General features: G+C 38.6%; 1 protein-coding gene across 1 annotated transcript in view; it reads right to left on the bottom strand.

The window, feature by feature from the left end:
* SPACA1 (sperm acrosome associated 1) overlaps positions 1-2,049 on the bottom strand; it is a 23,999-nt gene extending 21,950 nt beyond the window's left edge. Inside the window, exon 1 of the mRNA XM_014530131.1 lies at positions 2,044-2,049. Within this exon, the coding sequence (XP_014385617.1) occupies positions 2,044-2,049 (6 nt within the window). The remainder of the gene's footprint in view (positions 1-2,043) is intronic.
* Positions 2,050-20,268: the final 18,219 nt, after the last annotated feature.

The following is a 20,268-nucleotide window of genomic DNA, read 5'->3' as shown; positions in this document are numbered from 1 at the left end:
CTTCCGACGGCGCCCCGTCCCCAGCACCCCACGCGCCTGCGGGGTCCCCCGTCTCCCGCTGTTGGCATTCCCTCCGCTAGCGAATCATGGCCCATACACCGTAGAAGCCCTTCTCGCTCACCCTTTCTTCTAAAAGGCATCCTTCCTTCTGACGTTGGCTACTCTACGACCCAGAGTCCCTCTTCCCGGGACACCCCTCTACATTGACTTAACCTCGAATTCCTTGATGCAGAATATCCAACGCCGTATATGTCAGGGTGGGCTGTCACATCCTTCTTGAGTATGGAGCCTCAGGCAGCATCCATTTCTGCAGGCGAGGCTTGATTTGTAGACTATAGAGGGGTGCACTTTCTTTCTCTGACCTGGACACTGTTTGTTAACGCAGCTCAAGCACGTATGTATGTCTTAAGGTGTTGTGCAGCGCCCTCAGCTCCGTGTGGGCCTTCCTGATACTAGATTAGGGGCCGGGAGGGAGGAAGGAACAGGGGAGGATGCAACTGTTGTCAAGATAGTCCTCCACTCTGTATTTGGGGAGCTGATGCTTTTGGAACCAAACTTCGGACTTACACTTAGGGGGAAAGAATTCTCTCTTCCCGGAGCAGGTTCCTAAGAGCAGAACCTCTCCCCTATCGTTTTGTTTGGCACCCTCACTCCTGTTTTGAGCCTACATTGTGCTTCATTCTTTTACTCTTGAGTCCATGGGAAGAACAAGTACTCTAATATTCCTTGGTTACTGCAAGGTTCTCCCACAATCCCATTTCATAACTGTCCTACCCACACCCATTCCACACCCAAGTTAACTGCTTTCCTGTTTTGTTCATCTAATTCCTCCAAGATAGATGTGTCCCTCACCTTGCATTCTGAACACAGACTCCCAGGGGACAATCCTAAACTGTCCTAATTTCTGAACTCAAAGGTTCCCCCAAATCTCAAGTTTCTTTATATATCTAGAATATGTAACACACCTATCAGAAAGGTTAAGAAAGTTTTAATGACAATACCAAATGACACAGTTTTAATGACAATGTTTGTGAGGATGTGGAGGAAGTGGGTCACTCATATATTGCTGGTGGGAATGTAAAATGGTAGTCCCTGCCAGCCTGTTGTGCCTTCCTTCTCTGGCCATCATTTAAAATGATATTGTTACACAATGGAGTAATTTTGTGGTAGAAGCTATAGGAAGCCCCGTGGAATTTTGTATGTAGGAATAGTGATTTCAAATAGTCACGCTATATCCTCTCAATCTATCACATGTTTAGTAACGTCTTGTCTTATTCCAGCCTCAGTCTCTCCCATCCATTATTTTTTCATCGAATGGAGCGGCCCACAAAGGCCCTTCTTACAGCAATAAGAAGAAGGCAAGGATGTCTACTATCACAACTCTTATTCAACATTGTATCAAAAGTCACAGCTACTTCAATAAGACAAGAAAAATAAATTAAAAGTATACATATTGGTAAAGAAGAAATAAAACTTTGTTCACATATGACATGAGTGGCTATATAAAAAATTCAAAAGAATAAACAACAACAAAAAAATCCTGGAACTGATAAACAGTTATAGCCAGGTTGTAGGATACAAGGTTAATATACAAAAGTTAATTGCTTTCTCATATACTAGAATTTAAAATTTTTAAAAATCATTTACATTAGCACCAAAAATACTAAGGTATAAACCTAACAAGATATTACAATATCTATGTGAGATAAACTACAAAATTCTGATGAAAGAAATATACATATGGAGAGATATTTCATGTACATGGATAAGAAGACTTGATATTTTCAAGTTGTCTGTTCTTTCCAATTTAATCCATAAATTCAACACAATCCCAATCAAAATCCCATTTGTAAATATCAACAAACTAAGTACAAAGTTTATATGTAAAGGGTAAGAGAACCAGAATAGCCAACCCAGTATTTAAAGGAGAAGAACAACACATCTGCAGCGCATTTATGGCTTAGGCCAGAGAACACCTTTTGGCAAATTTTGCTCTAAGAAAACAAGAGAGAAAAGGCGAATTTTAATGATAGTTGAAAGTACCTTCATTGTGAAAAATCATGAGTGGTATACTGATTAATTAGCAAATTTGGAAATAATTATTTCTATTGCTGGCATGATGTGGTGAAATTTGGAATGTTCTGCCAATGCATTCACCATAAGTTGTTATAGTCCTTTTCTAAAACAACTTTTCCAGCCCAACCGGTATGGCTCAGTGGTTGAGCATTGATCTATGAACCAGGAGGTTAAGGTTAGATTCCCAGTCAAGGTACATGCCCAGGTTGCAGGCTTGATCTCCAGTGGGAAGCGTGTAGGAGGCAGCTGATCAATAATTCTCTCTCATCATTGATGTTTCTATCTCCTTCTCCCTCTCCCTTCTTCTCTGAAATCAATAAAAAAATATATTTTTTTAAAAACCAACCAAACAAAAAACAACTTATCCATAAGTTTTCAAACCCCTATAATATTATATGTACTTGATAATCCCATTATTGGTAAATTACGTTATAGAAATGAATTTAAAGTTACTGTATAAAGATGTTTATTACTAGATTGTTTATTAAAGCAAAACATGGAAAGGATCTGAATATCCATGTAATAGGAGAATGATTAAATAACCTTTAATCAACTCATTGGGATGTGATTGCAGCCTTTAGGAAGTTTGATTATAATTGGAATTGTTGTTAGTAATCATTATTACAGTTACTTCAACATAGTACTATATGAAAAATAATGATTTCTGCACAGCAAAAGAAACCAGCATCATAATGAAAAGGAAATCCACTGTATGGGAGAACACATTTGCCAATGCTTCATCTGATAAGGGGTTAATTTCCAAAATATGTAAAGTACTTATACAACTCAACAAAAGGAAGACAAGCCAATTAAAAAATGGGCAGAAGACCTGAATAGACACTTCTCCAAAGAGGACATACCAATGGCCAAGAGATATGAAAAACTGCTCAATGTCACTAATCATCAGAGAGATGTAAATTAAAATGACAATGAGGTACCACCTCACACCTGCCAGAAGAATCTCTTACCCTTTGAGACAGCGTGGAGGGACCTAGAGAGTATTATGATAAACAAAATAAGCTGGTCAGACAAGTATCCTCACTTATATGTGGAATCTAATGAACAAAATAAACTGATGAACAAAAAAAGATCCAGAGACATTGAAGCATGCAACAGACTGATTTATTTCAGAGGGAAGGGTGGGACTGGAAGAGGTTAACCTATGATCTTACATGCATGTATGCATAGCCCATATGGGGGGGGGGGGGGGGGGAGGGGACATCTGTAATATTTTCAATAATAAAGATACATTTTTTTAAAAAAAAAAAGAATGAACACCAAAGCCTCCAACATCACATTCTTTCCATTTAACCTTCACAAGTTTGTCCATCCCTTAGCTTGGAATAAATGAATTAGTGTACAAATACAACTATGTAAACATCATATGTGAATATGCAGATACTGGCAAGGCATTAAAATTGGAAAGCCACATGGTGAGATTTAGGATTTTCAATTCCTACCAGTGTTTGTGCAATAATTTATCTTTGAATGTGAACAGTGCTATGCATCTCCCCATTTAATAGGATTTTAAGAGATTTGAATGCTTACCCTTGAACAGTCATTATAGTACCTACACTGGCAGAAGAAATGTTGAGAACCAAGGTGCTTATCTGGATAATTCAACATCCTGCACCTCCCCCAAATAATCACTTCTTAAAAATTATATAGATAATTGAAACAGTTTTTCCCCCTTAGCTCAAACTCAACTCACTTTGCTGGTTAAAGTCTGTTACAGCAATGCTTCTCGAAGTTTGCTTGCATGTGAATCACCTGCGGATCTCCTTAAAAGACATGCTTTGACTTGGTAGATTTAGGCCCTAGGGTGAGGCCTGAGACTCTTAATTTCTAACAAGCTTTGGGGTAATGCCTGTGCTGCTTGTCCAAGGACCTTGCTTGAGTAACAAATCCTACAACATTTGAGTAATTTACTTACCCATTGAATCCAGATAATGCATATGCTTATATATGTTTGTATGCATATGCATATGTGTGCATACATATCCATACACACACACATATATATTTTAAATGGTCTGTCAATCTTGGCTATCAACATCAAGCAAATTTTGGAAATTTCCCATTTTATACTGTAATTTATGCTGTATAAACAGCCTAGTTTCCTAATTTTTGAAACAGAGATAAACAGTAGGTTAATGTTCCTAAATTCTGTGGGAAAAAAGAGAAATGTTGAATAAGATCATTCTTGGCAGAGGTTTGACTTGTTCAATGATAAAAGCAAAATCTGATTGTAAGTGTTCAAAAAGCATCAATAAACTCTCGTAACTTGCTGATGGAATTGACATCTAGCACTCTTCCTTCTCACAGACAGTGCTCAACAAACATTGGTTCAGTGAATGCCACATGAACCCCTACAGCTATACGTCTTAGGAATGCATCCTATGCAGCAATTTCTAGCTACTGGCTGAAAATATTAGTTTTTTTTCTTGATGCTTTCAAATAATAACTTTATCAACTTCAAGTATGATGAAAGTATTCATTTTGTAGAAAATCTTAAATCAGTGAGATGCTGTTTTCTATAACATCTACTTGAATTGATAATATCTTCCAGAATCAGTGAGTAACTCTCAACAAATTTTATTTTCCAAACACTGTCCTCAGCAAAAATAATGCTGAGAGGTCAGGGCACATCTGCAGAGTGTGAAAAGGCAGCATCTGAAATACTCTTTATGCATTCCTTTCCCCCACTGAATAGGATTGTTGCCATAGTAATGTTTTAAAAACACTCCTAGATCAATATTAGAACTGCAGAAAGTATCTCACATATGCTAAGCTATTTGTGAGTCTAAACCTATACCCTTATTTTTGTTTATTTGCTCAACTGTGGAATAAATATTTGAGGAATTCCTCATGACTGGTCAGTTCTATAATGTGAAGAATTAGTCAATCAACCATCAAGTGTCCTGTGACTACTTCTCAAGTAGAGGTCTATGCCAGGTGCTAGAAAACAACAATGTCAAATGCAGAGGCTGTGGATTGGTCAATCTGGAGGGGGGTGGGAGGGAGAGCATGCCAAATGTACCAGGGGGACAGGGATCCCAGCGGTGTCTTAAAATGCACACTCTGATTTTTGCCGTATTATATTTCAGAGTTCACCTAAGAAAATCAAATATTTTTCTTTTTTCACTGTCCTACTCATCTTTAGCTTCCCATAATTCCAACCTGTCCACATAAGTATCACACACACCCTGCACAAAATATGAGAAATGAGTTGTAATTTCTTATACTACAGAAGGTTGAGAAACATTCAGATGGTTTAGAATCAAGAGCTAGAAGAAAAAAAAAATACCAATTGTGTGCTTCCTTCTGTAACAAAGCTACACATACATAGGCTGTGCTTATTATGCCAAGATGTAGACATTTATTCCAAAAGAACCTATTTTCTTCAAGTACTGTTGCACAGAGCTTCTCAAATTATCCCAGTGACAAATGGCTCCTGAGGAGCTGGGTGAGAAGGGGTCTGGGTTCCAGCTGCAGCATTGCTTCTAGCCACATGACCCTGAACAAGTCATTTCATCTTTCCTGAGTCAGGTTTCACATGTAAAAATGATGATGCTGTACTTCACAATCTCTGAGCCCCCATCTAACTATAAATCCCTCTGGCTCCATGAAACAGAGTAAAATACGGGATTCCTTCATCATGCTTTGTTGTTTTTGCTCCGCTTTTATATTCCTTGCTGACAAAGTGCAGTACTAAGTATCTGTTCTCCTGGAGACTTGGCAGTAAACACAACCTGCCTGTCAAAAAGATTTAATTCAGTCATGTATATTATAGGAATAAATTCAAGCATTCACTCTGGGAGCTATAACTTCAGAAAGGATACTTGTTATTTCAAGTTTTAATATATATACATATGCAATATATATATACATATATATATGATAATGAAAAGTGAGCATTCTAAAGTAATTGATCAGGTTGCCTTAATTTTCTATAGATTCAAACTTAGAAATAAAATAATGCCCTGCTACATATGGCTTCTAACCACCAGTCCTGTTATTTCCCATGTGTGGACTTGATTGAAATGGCATGTAGTCCATTTACCTGTAAAATAAGATTTGGCCTTTATAAATGCAGCTGTTTTCAATATAAATCATCCTTTGCTTGACTTGTAGCAGTCACATTAGTTGTATAAAAAGTGTTCAAAGTGTGGGCTCAGAATACTAAATTATACTTTAAGCATAATTTGGCATAGAGTTGACTGTGCCACTAAGTGAATTCCTAGTTAACTGCATTGTGGCAAAGTGCCACCTGCCTAGGTAATTGAAAATTGACTGTATTTTCATTAGTCTGAAATTTCCCTTGGCCTAACTCTTTTCTCCCAATCATCTCTGGCAACGTAACCTTTCTTTGCCAAGATCTATTTGTTTAGTTGGAAAATTTCAGAAACAATATTGTGTGGGACCCCTATACATCTAGATCAACGGTTCTCAACCTGTGGGTTGCAACCCCTTTGGGGGTCGAACGACCCTTTTACAGGGGTCGCCTAAATACATCCTGCATATCAGGTATTTACATTATGATTCATAACAGTAACAAAATTACAGTTATGAAGTAGCAATGAAAATAATTTTATGGTTGGGGGTCACCACAACATGAGGAACTGTGTTTTTTTTTTAATATATTTTATTGATTTTTTACAGAGAGGAAGGGAGAGGGATAGAGAGCCAGAAACATCGATGAGCGAGAAACATCTATCAGCCGCCTCCTGCACGCCCTCTACTGGGGATGTGCCCGCAGCCAAGGTACATGCCCTTGACCGGAATCGAACCTGGGACCCTTGAGTCCACAGGCCAACGCTCTATCCACTGAGCCAAACTGGTTAGGGCAGGAACTGTATTAAAGGGTCACAGCATTAGGAAGGTTGAGAACCACTGATCTAGATGGTAGAGAAGTGGTGATATTACATAAGAAAGCATATTCAAGATCTTTCTATTGACTCAAATTAAATGGAATGAATAATTGTGACAACTTCCATAATTAAACAGCACTTTATTCTGTGACCATCAGGCTATAAGACAGAATGAGCTGATGTGAGCAGGCTCCCTCTCTGCATCATCAGTCTCACACACAGCTTCCAAAACACAGAAATGCTGGATAAAATAGGAGAATACCACTATGCAAGCCCAGCACAAAACAATAGGTAAAAATGTAGGAAGCAAACAAAGAAACCAGAGTCAGGGCAATGTGCAATTGCACTGTGATGCAGCAGTAGCCTAAAGGGATTGGATGGGAGGGAGGCCCTAGGGACTGCAACTCAAGGACAGGAAGTTCAGCCTGGGCCCAGTGAGGCTCTCCGGGCCTGAGCATAAAGGTCTGAGCTGTGAAGCATGGCCTGCTGCAGGGAAAATGGTCCGGGGAAACTTCCCACTAGTCTAGACAAGCCTTGAGGGAGTTTATCGGCCGTCAGGGGCCTTGGGTTGGAAAACAGATATCAAAACCTGAGTTCTGTGCCACATTTGTTTGTGCAACTTGAATTCATGCTATTTGCATGGTGGGGAAGCCCCAGGCCAAGAAACAAGCCTGAAAATTGACCCAGGCCTATTGGGACCTCAGGGCTCAGAGGAAGGGATTTCTACTGGGGGGATCTGGAAGGTTTCTTAATGAAGTTGATATTTGAGTTGGAGCTTGAAGGATAAACAGAATTTTAATAGAATTGAGGGAAGGGTATTCCAGGTGGAGACCTACCTGGGCAAAGGCACAGGAGGGAGTATGTGGCATAAGATAAGGAGTTACTGAAGTGAGTAGAGTGAGAAAATAAGTTGAATTGCAGGTACATTAGAGAAACAATATGGTCAACGTGTTTTCATTGTAAAAATAACTAGGATTCTGTCCAAGTTGATTGCAAATGTCATAATGTAGAAGGCAAGAAAACAAGGCTTGTTTCTTTCTGCTATATGAATAATGAATGTTATAAATGAGTTAAAGGGTTATTTGATACTAGCCAAACTCCCCCTGAGTTTTCTGGGGTGAATTGTTTCTCATTGTCAGATAAATAAATCCTTGGTGCTGCTACTCAGTATGCGGCTTGCTATAGAGAAGGCTAAATGAGAAGCAGCTCTGTCTTCATTTAATTTGGAGCATTGGTTCTTGTTATTTTCAATTTGGGACTCATTTGCAACCATTGTTTGGTATGTCTCAATCATAAATAATCTCACTGAATCTCTGTTTCAGCTGCCTTAGGAGATCACTACCTATCTGCTGATATCTCCCTGGGATCTCCCTACAGTATTATTTAATAGTCTGCATAGCTTATAGTCAAACCATACCAAAAAGAGCATCTAAAATATATATAGTTTTCTGTTTTGCATGATGGGGTGGGTGTCACATAAAAACTTAATTGTATTGATATAGGTCAGACATAGCCAAACTTTTTCAATAAAGACCCAAAATAATAAATATTTTAAGCTCTATGGGCTACACGCAGTCTCTAATGCATATTCTGCTTTGATTTCTTATTTTAAAAATACTTTAAAATGTAAAAACCTGTCTTTGCTCATAGGCCATACAAAAACAAGCTAAGACCAGATTTGGCCCACCAGCTGTTGTTTGCCAAGCCCTGATATAGATTAATCCAAGGAATACAACAGTTTTGGCATTTAATTACGAAGAAGTCCAGAGCTAGCATGAGTGAATGCCTGAGACCCCGAGGGATGACTGTTGGAGTGCTGAGACCAGCTAGCAGAGACCGTTAAGAACACAAGACCATGCTTGCCTGAACAACCAGAGCATCCATCAAAAGGAAATCATTTTCAAAGTGAAATCATGCTTGCATGACGAACAGCAGAATATCAATCCAAACAGATGTGTAGGAGGCAATGGAAAGTCAGAACCATGGAAGAGTAGATTATTAAAAGCAAATGAAGTGCCAGAGAAGTATAAAATAACTTAGAATGGCAGTTTAAGGAAGACCCTACATCAAAATGATAGCGTACCCTGCTGCATTCCCTTTCACCCGTTTTCAAGACATTTAAGAGCAGATGGCCTGCCTACCACCTCTAGTCTAATTACCCATTATAATTATAAACTTACACATAAAATATAAAGCTCTGATTTAGGAGAAAGGGGAAGAGAGGTGAGAAAAAACAGGAGGTAGAAAAGAGGGAAAAGGAACTGTAGGAAGTGAAAGAAAAGGAGTGGAAAGAAAGGGAAAGGGAGAACAATAACATTACATCTAATAAATCTTTAAATAAGTATAAAATGACCGTTGGAATTTGCCTTAAGCCTAAAGACAATGACTACAAGGGAGAAAAAAACTGCACATATTTTTCTTTCTCTTCATTTATTTCCCACAAAAAGGTGACAATTTATTCTCCAGGATTAATTACATGGCCACACCCAGCTTCAAGGAGGCTGGGAAATGTACTTTAGCTAAACACACTGCCTTCTCTGATAAAATCAGGAAGAAAGGGACAATGATGTTGGGGTAGGATATGACCATCCTTGCCACACTCAGCTAAGATGACTTTCATCTCATAATGATGATTAGAATATTTTTCACCCAAGTCAGGGATCTGAAACCACCAGAAATGCAAGAAGCATTCAGAGCCACAGGTATGTAAGTGGACAAAGTATTGTGATGGATGGACATTAATAAATACTACTTGGTTAAATAGAAATGAATGTACATAAAATGCAGTACTTTTTTGTTTCTCTGTGTGTATGTGTTTTGTTAATCCTCACCTGAGGATATTTTTCCATTGATTTTTTTAGAGAGTGTGGAAGGGAGGGGGAGAGACAGAGAGAGAAACATTGATGTGAGAGAGACACATTGAATGGTTGCCTCCTGCACGTGCCCCTATCAGGGCTGGGGACTGAGCCTGCGACTGAGGTATTGTGCCCTTGACCAGAATCAAACCCGAGACCCTTCGGTCTGGGGGCCAAAGCTCTATCCACTGAACCAAACTGGCTAGGGCTGCACTTCTTTTTTATGCTATTCAAAAGAATGTGACAATAACTGTGAATGAACAGCAGTAGTCTTGAACTAAACAAAGCATAGTTGGTTAGAGCTGAGCTCTTTTGAAATGAAAGCAATTTGAAAAGTGTTGTTGGACTGGGAGAAAATATTCACAGTACCCACACCTGACAAAGGACTTGTATCCAGATTATCTAAAGAACTATTAGAACCTCAATAATAAAAAGGCAAACAACACCATTTAAAAATGGGTAAAAGATTTGAACAGACACTGAAAAGGAGATATACAGATGAGCAATAAACATACATAAAAAGATGTTCTCCCTAGCCGGTTTGGCTCAGTGGATAGAGCGTCGGCCTGGGGACTGAAGGGTCCCAGGTTCGATTCCGGTCAAGGGCATGTACCTTGGTTGCGGGCACATCCCCAGTAGGGGGTGTGCAGGAGGCAGCTCATCAATGTTTCTAACTCTCAATCCCTCTCCCTTCCTCTCTGTAAAAAATCAATAAAATATATTTTTTTAAAAAGATGTTCAACATCATCTTCACCAAGGAAATGCAAATTAAAATTACAGCGAGATACCCGTGCACACCCATGAGAATGGCTATCAGTAAAAAGGCTGACAAAACCAAGTGTTGGCAAATAGTAGACAAACATGGAACTCTGTTCATCACTGATATGAATATAAAGTAGTCCAGCCACTTTGGAGAACAATTTGGCAGTTTCTTCATGAAGTTAGCATGCAGCCTAGTGACTCCATTGTTAAGTTTTTATTGAAGAGAAAGGAAAACTTAGGTTCACAAGAAGACATGAGCTTCCTTAACAGTTTTTTTTTTCATAATCTCAAAACATCTGCAAGCAATCTGAATGTGCATCAACAGGTGAATGAATAATCAAATTACAGTATATCTCTACAGTGGAATTCTACTCATCGAGAAAAAGGACAAACTACTGCACTCAGCATCCCAGATGAATCTCAGAAACATTTACTCTATAAAGGAAGCCAGACGCATACAAGTACATAATGATTATTCCATGTATATAATTCTAAAACAGATGAAGCTATTCTGTAATGACAAAACACAGGTACATTGTTGTCTAGGCCAGTGGTGATGGTGGAGAGATAGACTGCAAAGGAGGCCACAAGAACTGTTGGAGATGTGGGAAAGCTCTGTATCTTGATTGTGGTGATAGTTACAGCAGTGCATAAATTTGATAAAACTTGTCAAAATATACATAAAACTAAATCATTTCATTGTATGCAAATTATATCCCACTAAATTGGGAAAAAAAAGTGCTGTTGAATTGCAATTTCAAAATAAGAGCAGTTTATGTGATAAACAAAATAAATTGAAATGATGGAGTCCTTTCATATTCCTTGACCTGGCCCATGAGGTCCTCCTCCATTCTTTGCCAGAAAGCCATTCTCTGTCAGTATCTTATACTTTCATTAAATAATAGATTCGTGCACCGATGGGGTCCCTCAGCCTGGCCTGCACCCTCTCACAATCCAGGACACCTTGGGATGTTGGAGAGCTGGTTTCAGCCCAATCCCCACAGGCCAGGCCAAGGGACCCCACCGGTACATGAATCCATGCACTGGGCCTCTAGTATGCATATACAATCTTTGGTTAATCTCTTCCCGCCCTCCCCCCTTCCCTCTGAGATTCATCAATCTGTTCCATGTTTCCATGCCTGTGCATTGAGCATCTGCCCCCTGGTGGTCAGTGTGTGTCATAGCTTCCAGTCGAATGGTCACTCAGGCTTTTATATATATAGATTGCCAGAACTATGAAGGGTCTGACATTTTACCCTACTTGAAAATTGATAAAGTTCATGGATGCTGGCAAAAGAAATGAGACTCCTGGTGCTATAGACTGACTGTTTTCCCATAGTGATGGTATTTGAAGGTAGGGCCTTTGGAAAGTGATTAGGTCATGGAAGAGGCCCTATAGAGCTCCCTTGCCCCTTCTGTCATTGGAGGATGCAGCAACTGCAAAGCCATCTTTGAACCAGGAAGAGTCCTAACGAGACACCAAATCTATTGGTGCCTTGGTCTTGGACTTTCTATCCTCCCAAACTGGGAAATAAATTTCTGTTGTTTGTAAGCCACCTAGCCTGTGGTATTATGTTACAGCAGCTCAAATAGACTAAGACACCTGGTTCAGAGACAGAGTGCTTTATTACTAACAGCACAGCAAACAGTATGAGCTTCATGTTTGTGTTACTTCTCCTTGCCCCTCAAATCCAGTTGGAGAAATGTGGAGGGGTGTACATGAATGCTGCACACACACACACACACACACATACTGGGTTGTGTTAGAACCCAGGCCTTGGGGAACTCAAATCTTTTATATGGACAGTAAGCAGATCTACCCCCATTCTGCTCCAAAGGAGGATACCCTGTTTTCCAAGGCTCTTTGTTATACTATTATCCATAAAAAGACAGTTCATAACGAGAGGAAAGTTAGTGCCTTTGCTCATATCTATGCAGAAATGCAAGACTTCCATGGAGAATTGTCTCTGAACATCCACTACTTTTCTCTTCTTGATACTCTCTTATTTGTTTACTTTTTTGTTTCTTTGGTCCCTTCAGAACATAAGCTCCATGAGAGCAAGGACCTTCTCTGTCCTGTTCTCTGCTCTTCCCTACCATCTAAAACAGCATTTGGCACATAGTAGAAGCTCAGTAAATGCATGTTGAATGAGTAAATCTTTCAAAATCTTAGTTGCCCTTCAAGACCCAGCTTAGTATGGGTCAGAGGAGCCATACCAGACCCCAGGAATTGAGATTTAGTATTCAAGCATCTGGGCACTTGTAATTGAACTTTTTGTGTTATATTCCTTTTTATTTATGTTTGTTTACTAGATTAAAAAATCCTTGAAGGCAATAATGGAGTCTTATTTCTTGGGCTTAGACCAGGATGTAACAAATGAAACACCTCAGGTGCAAAATTTAAGGAAGTGCTCACTCTTAAGTTTGTGCGAGTGTGCTCTAGGTGCCTTGCATGCCTCACCCTAGTCCAGCCCTGCTTTTTTATCTTTGTATTCTCAGAACTCACTAAAGGGGTTCTCATCTAATATATGTTCCATAAATGTTTGTTCAACTACAATAAATAAAATTTAAAGGATCACAAACAAAACCTGTTTGAGACCCACGTGTTTAGTACCAGTACCTGTATTTGTACCTGTATTTGCCCTTTGCCACTTCAGAATCATGTTCTACCCTCTGTCCCACTTTGTGCCACAGGGGCTGACCTCTATGAACTGCATCTAAAGGTACTCTTGCCTCAAGCTTCAAGTTGGGGTTGGTCAGTGGGGATTTTCAGTAGGAGTTGGAAAGACAGAAGGAAAATGGACTCAGGATATTTATTCCCTCAGCTCCCTACCTGCAGGGTCACCTTGGACTGACCATGTCCATAACAAAGGCATGTCAGTCTTCTCTCTTAGTCATGGTTACTCTCTCTGGGTTTAAATAATGGCTTCCTCCCCTTGCTCATTCATGCCTAAGATTAGTAATGGCTCCCATGGTGGCTCTCTCTGGAGCACATTCCCATACCTTTTTGTTTCCCTCAACCCTGCCTGCACTGTATTATGTAATTCATTTATTAAAGTTCTTTCAATTACCTCATTTGAGTATATTAACTTTCCTACTGGTTCTCTAAAATAATATAATATTGGACCTCAACAGATATTCTATAATAAAGCAAAGATATAAAATATATCTCTTACATTTTTACATTAAAATGTCATTTTAAAAGATAATTTGACAGCAACTATGTGGTATTTTATTGATTTCAACCAAATGGATTTAATTTCAATGGCTCACAAGACCTAAAATTGATAAAGGAATGATATTAGGCCAAAGGGAAACTTGTTCGCAGGCTGGGAGACTGGTGATATATTATGGATGATAGATGCTAGAAGGTAGGGATATTTTTATAATTTACCTTTATGTGATTAATAAGGTAATAGGAAATCTATACATCAAAATTAAAATACTCAATTATAATATTAAATAGGGCCTTACATGATCTCAAGAATTATCAGGCATAAAGACTTAGAATCAGGAAACTAAAAGGTGCCTATTAAAAACAATTTTAATTATTTTAATGATTAATAATATAAATATGAACAGTCTTAATACAAAATGGCATACATGGTTCTGGCTAGTAAAAGGTAAACATTAATTGAATAGAAAAGGGTTAAAGTTGATATACCGTTTCATCTGGAAAATTCAATTACCAAAAAGTAGAAGAGCACATTGATTAATAGGTGGATTTAACAGTGGCTTTATGCTTTTTATACAAATAGGGTGAGGGGTGATGGAAATCCTACTAATTAGATTTATAACATTTTAATAAACGCAGAGAATTTTGGATAATAGCAGGTTTATCTTGATGTAGGGCTGACATGTTACATTACATCCTGTCTCTTCTAATAGTGTCATTTAAAAAATCTTTGGACAAAATGGAAAAGACAATTCTAAGTCTTATTTCTTCCTGCAAGTAATTACCTACAGAAAGAATATGATTGCCTGTTAAATATTAAGTTTGTTTAGAAGATGGAGAGCAGAATTGAGTAATTATGCATATAATTGAAACTCTGAGTTTTTCCTTTGTGCTTAATCCAGATAATTGATGCAAGGATGAATTATCCAGATTGTGATCTCATTTCTGGACTAAACTTTAGTAATTTCAGATTAGAATTCAACCAACATTTACCGAACAGCAGCTGATTCTAAGGTTTCCCATGTGCTGTCTCAGTTCATCTTCCTAACATCTTTGTAGAGTAGGTATCAATTACATCTTAGAGATGAGGAAACTCAAGGTCAGAGAGCTATTTATAACTTGCCATGGAGTTGGATTTGAACCCTCATCCCTTACTTTAAGTCTGGCACAGTTTCTGATACACCAGGCAGACAAATAAATGAGAAATGAACTTTGAACATGGGGTCAAAGCCACAAAGTCCAGGTAAACACCACTAGCCCAGGAATGAGTTTGCTCCTCTGAAGTTCTAACTAAAAATGTCATGAGCCTTGCTGAGCAGTCTGTCATCAGGCACTCTGAGACAGGGAGAGTAAATTCACATCAAAATCCTTTGTTTTCCTTATCTGCTACCTGCCACTTCCTCTAGTTACTATTTACCATTTTTACCTGAATTTTTGAGAAATAGAAGAAATACTACAATGACATTCAATGGCCAGCAGTTAGAAAGTGACTCGTGGCTCATCTAAAGACTCTAGAGAAGCTTTCCCGAAGACCACATTTCCCTTTGTCAGTGTTACAGATAAACATTTATTTTACATATAGAAGATCAAAACTCTGAAAGGGAACAAAAAACAATTTAAAATTCCTGAGGGGGGAAAAAAATGTACCCAAGGAAATAATTCCTCAGGTGCTGACTGCCTCCTCTTCACGGAGAAAAGAATGCATACAATTGAAAATAGATGAGAAAACTGAAAGAAGCAGGAGGTGGAGAGAGACAGAACAGAATAGCCGTTGTCTGGAAAAGAGCAGATGGTTCTCAGTTGGTAAGAATACCAATCGCATTCCAGTGGTGTATGACTTAGTAGAACCAAAATAAATGACATATTGGTCCAGAGAGAAAACTGCCATAAGTATGAGCTGGCAAGAGAAATGAAGAGCTATAGAATGTGTTCAAGGAAACATAATTTTCACTTGCATTTCCCCCTTGACTTGACTTTGTACCTCATATCCATCTCCTGCACATTAAACAATGAGGTGAGCATCATCTAGACCCTCATTCGGTGGCCCACCCCAAATCTGTCTCAGTAAGTTCCCAGCAGAAACCCAAAATATCCCAGACAGGTTCGTGATGTTTTCCCCCCATTTTCTATCCCACATTCTTCTTGCCTTTCTCAGTCCATGAATTGCCATGGCCTTCATCAGAAATAGCCTTGAGCGAAACCTGCATTTCCTTTTTTTCCCCCTCTCCATAAGCTAGTAGAGTAAAACTCTTATAAAGAAGGATCAACTAGTATTTCTGGATAAACCCACTGCAAAGATGGCAGTTTCTATGTTTATTCATTTATTCCTCAATTCATTAACCAGTGCCCAGTCATTTCCAGGCGCTCTGCCAGGTGCTAGGGGTTCTGAGGATCCAGCTTTCACCTTTGATAGAAAGACAAGACACACAATACACTGTAGTAAGGGTGCCTCGCGGCAATGTCAGTGTAGGATAGCACACATATAGAAGTTTAAACACTATTATTTGAATATGCTGTTCCGCGGTTTGATGGTGGTGTTTCTTGCAAATAAATGTGCTAAGAATTTGAAGTGGGCTCTGGCCATAGAACGTTGCCTACAGCTGCCCACCCCCACCCCCGTCTATAATTTGAGGTCAGTTTTGGGCAAATTAAAAGTGGTCTTTGTCATGTTGGTGGCTCCTTTATGGTGAAGAGATGTTCTCTGAGCAGTTTACAAGTGTGAAACCCTTGATTCAGTTGTCACAGCCTCTTACTGAGTCCCTTTAAATGTAGTGAGCTCTTCATTTTCCTTAACTGTTTTGTGGGGGAAAATGCAAAATAAGAAAAAATGCCCACGAGTATTTAACACTAAATGTACTCTAATTTATCATGTCTATGTCAGAGGAGGTACCATAGGAGACGGGCAAGAATGGGGTCAGTTTTCCCTTTTATTAAACTGCAACAATCCTGAAAATGGCAACTCCTGAGCACAGAGGAGATTTCCCTTCTCTCCCTGAATAATACTCCTCCTGCTGAGCTTCATTGTGGAGGATAATGCTCCCACTTCCAGGCTTGGCTTAGGCTTCTCTGGAAAGAAGGATACTGGTGAGAGGCCAGGGGCAGGGAAGCAGGAGGGGAGAGGCTCATTCAGCTGTCCCTCCATGCACCTTCCTCCTGCTGCTGAGATGGCAGGCGTGGCAAATAGGGGTCTTTCCCTGCCTCTTCGCCACCTTTTCATCCTGTTCTCTCTCTGCCTCACAGGAAGTCAGAGAAGGTCACCAAGCACATAATCCATCATGGCATTTGACAGAACACCCTCATCTCTGCTGAGGGAAGACACCAGGTCATTCAGGGCTTTCAATACAGAGGAGGAGGAACCGGATTATATATGAATCAAATTACTTCTCTCTTGGCTAGAAGGGATATTAATATTGCAATGGATTTCCTAGGGCTGTCCTAGGTCTGTCCTGTGTGGACACCTTTAAGAAAAGACGTAGTACCATTGTGTCTAATACCAGATAGGAGAGAACTTGAGGGTGAACAAAATAGCCCCCAAATTTTCTTCCAGCTTTATATTTTTATCAAATTCTATTAGATATTGGTCACACGTGCTTCGGGGGAAAGTATTAGATATGATGTGAAACAAATTGCTGATCATTTACCTTCACTGAGATCACCTTTGGGTATACATCAGTTGTTGATGAGAAATAACAAAATAAATGGAAACTGTCTACTGAAGAGAAATTGCTACCTACCTTTCTGCTCCCTGTAGGCTTCCATAACCAGGAGAATCAGTTACCAGAAAGCCTGCCAGGGAAAATAAAGGTAAGAAGAAATGATCTTTAAGTCAGTGATCCCATTTTATCCCCTTCTAAACCATCACCACCGCACTCGACATTTCTATCAAGTTAAGTGAAAATGTGAATTGGGCCCCTAGTTCCCATTGATTAATCACACTGAGAGACCAATCAGCCAAGAAACCAATTGAATTAAAAGGCTTCTTTATTTGCTAAACAAGATAAATAAAACCTAGGAACAATTTTTAATGTCGACAATTATGACTCGGTTGTGAACACTCAGCACAAAAGGATACTGAGACTACGGAGAGGAAAGACAGCTATCATCCCTTTTTTGTTAGCATTATTAGTTGCTTTTATTACCACATTTTATTAAAAAAAAACTCATAAAAAATAGTTGTGCCACCGTAAAATTTATCTCAAGAACTTAAAATACAGTTAGAGAAAAAGGAGAAATTCAGCCTTCCATAATTGTACTCAAATGAATGTTTAATACATTCTGCTAACTTAATTTTTTGGCCTATGATTGCAACTAAGAGACTAAAAGGACTTTTACATTTTCAGACAAAGAAAAGGAAATAAAACAGGATGCTACGGCAAAATAAATACCATGCTAGTTGATAATTATCACACAATACAGTAACTTTCAATTAACTTGGTCACAGTTTAATTAAAACCTAAGTTTTATTTGATCATATCTTCAGGAAGCTAGTAATTTGCATTTGCAGTGTGCTTAGACTGCAAATTTTGTTTACCTCCAGTTGTTATTACCAGGTAATTCAATAGTGACTGCTCGCAACTAGTCCCTGATAGTCACAGAATTTATCACCTCACTATAGAATGACCTCTGCTCGCATCTCCTTCGGTTTCTCTAACTTGTTTTATTCATGAGGCACTCTTGTTCCAGAAAGGCAAGGTCAGCACCTGTCTTTAGATAGCTCATAAGTTAGTGGCCCTACTAGGGGTTATTATATTGCAGTGTACATTATAAACTGACTGTGGCAGAAAAGCAAGCAAGCAAACAAAGGAAAAGCATGATACTGTCCTTCTAAAGTCTGTGATCTAGTTTAGGAAGGGATGTTCACATTGTATCCCTTCACAGGGGCCTCGCAGCCAACGTTGCTTCCTTTAGCCTCTATTGTCTACCACAGGTCTACCTTAGCAGTCTTCCATCTTATCAGCTTTCCTAAGATCACTCGAATCCTGCCACTTGCCTCCAGATGGCCAAGTCCAAATCCCTCAACCTTCAGAATCCACACTATGTGGTCCCAATTACATAAATATTTTCTCCAGCCTCACCCTCAACATCATCATCATGATGCTGGCTCCAGCCTTTGTCCCCACCCTGAGCCATCATCTCCCTCTTCTTTGTTTAGCCATAGTCTACCTGTACCTCAAGTTCAAGTTCTCCTCATAAAATTTGTCAGAACATCCTAGCCCTAAGCTTTCTTTCCCTGTCCCATTCATGGGACATTCTGCTTTGGCAGAGATTTCCTTTAGCAATCAATCTGCTAAATTAAATAATTGATTTTCTGTGCAGAGGCCAGGATTTACATGTTTTTTATGTGCCCAGGTTTTACCCCAGCACTAATTTTTTCCACCTAATAGTCCTCAACAAATGTTAGAAAGTCATGATGGACTGTGATAAAAATGGTAAATAATTGATGATGTAAGGCCTTAAACCATTCCTAATATGTTGACATATGCAATCATTATATTTTAAATTTACTTATGTCTTGTCTCTCCCACCTACACTGTATTTTCTTAGAGAATCTAAATCATGTCTTCTACTTTTAGTCCAAATTTTTAGCACAGCAAATTGTAAAGATTTATTAAATAGCTGCTGTTTTAATTTAATTAATTTGGTATAGCTGACATAAATATCTGCAAAATGAAATACAAATATCTATGCCACTGCTAAAGAGTCTAAGTTAATTACTATTCTTCAACACTGTTTGCAGACTGTCCTCTTAGTGACATTTCACTTTTCAGCCCAATGGGTTATGTATTTAATTAACAGCTACTTGCCCGTAAGCATACCAAAGCTGTTTTTTTCTGAGACTTGCCAAAAAAAAATAAATAAATAAACCATACATGTGTTTACTCTATGACTCCTAATTGCATTACTTTAAGATATATTATATCTCAATGATCTAGGAGTCCCTAATTAAGATAACAAATTAATAATACAAAACATTACATTTATAACTCCTTTGTAAAAGCAAGCATAACAAATGAATTTGCTGATGTTTTAAGTTTTTTCTAAATTAAATCGAGGTAAAATAAATCAATTTGATTCTATAGGACTTTGCTTAGGTAATAAATACACAAATGCATGAAGATACACTTTGGTTAATGTGGAATTGTGTTTCCAGGAGTTTCCATGATTTAGCTTCAGGTAATATTTGTTTCTTAATTTTTGTGGCTTATTGCTTCTAGCACATAAGAAGAAAGCTTTGGTTATTATGTCATTCTTAGCTGTAATCAAGTTCTATGCTAGAATCACCTTGGCTCCTACACCTTACAAACAGTCCATTCTCTACTGAGATGAGAGTCTGCTAGAAAGAAAGAAAGAAAGAAAGAAAGAAAGAAAGAAAGAAAGAAAGAAAGAAAGAAAAGAAAGAAAGCCATAGCTATACCAGAGGTTATGGAAGGTCTATTAGTAGATGTCAATATATGAATTTTTTCAAGATAACATTAGAAAGACCAACAGAGAGATTCATTTTATCACACTGAATCTATTTAAAAATGAA

Source organism: Myotis brandtii, unplaced genomic scaffold (genome assembly GCF_000412655.1).
Source record: "Myotis brandtii unplaced genomic scaffold, ASM41265v1 scaffold1171, whole genome shotgun sequence".
Classification (NCBI taxonomy): domain Eukaryota; kingdom Metazoa; phylum Chordata; class Mammalia; order Chiroptera; family Vespertilionidae; genus Myotis; species Myotis brandtii.
This window is presented reverse-complemented; position numbering and strand designations above follow the sequence as displayed.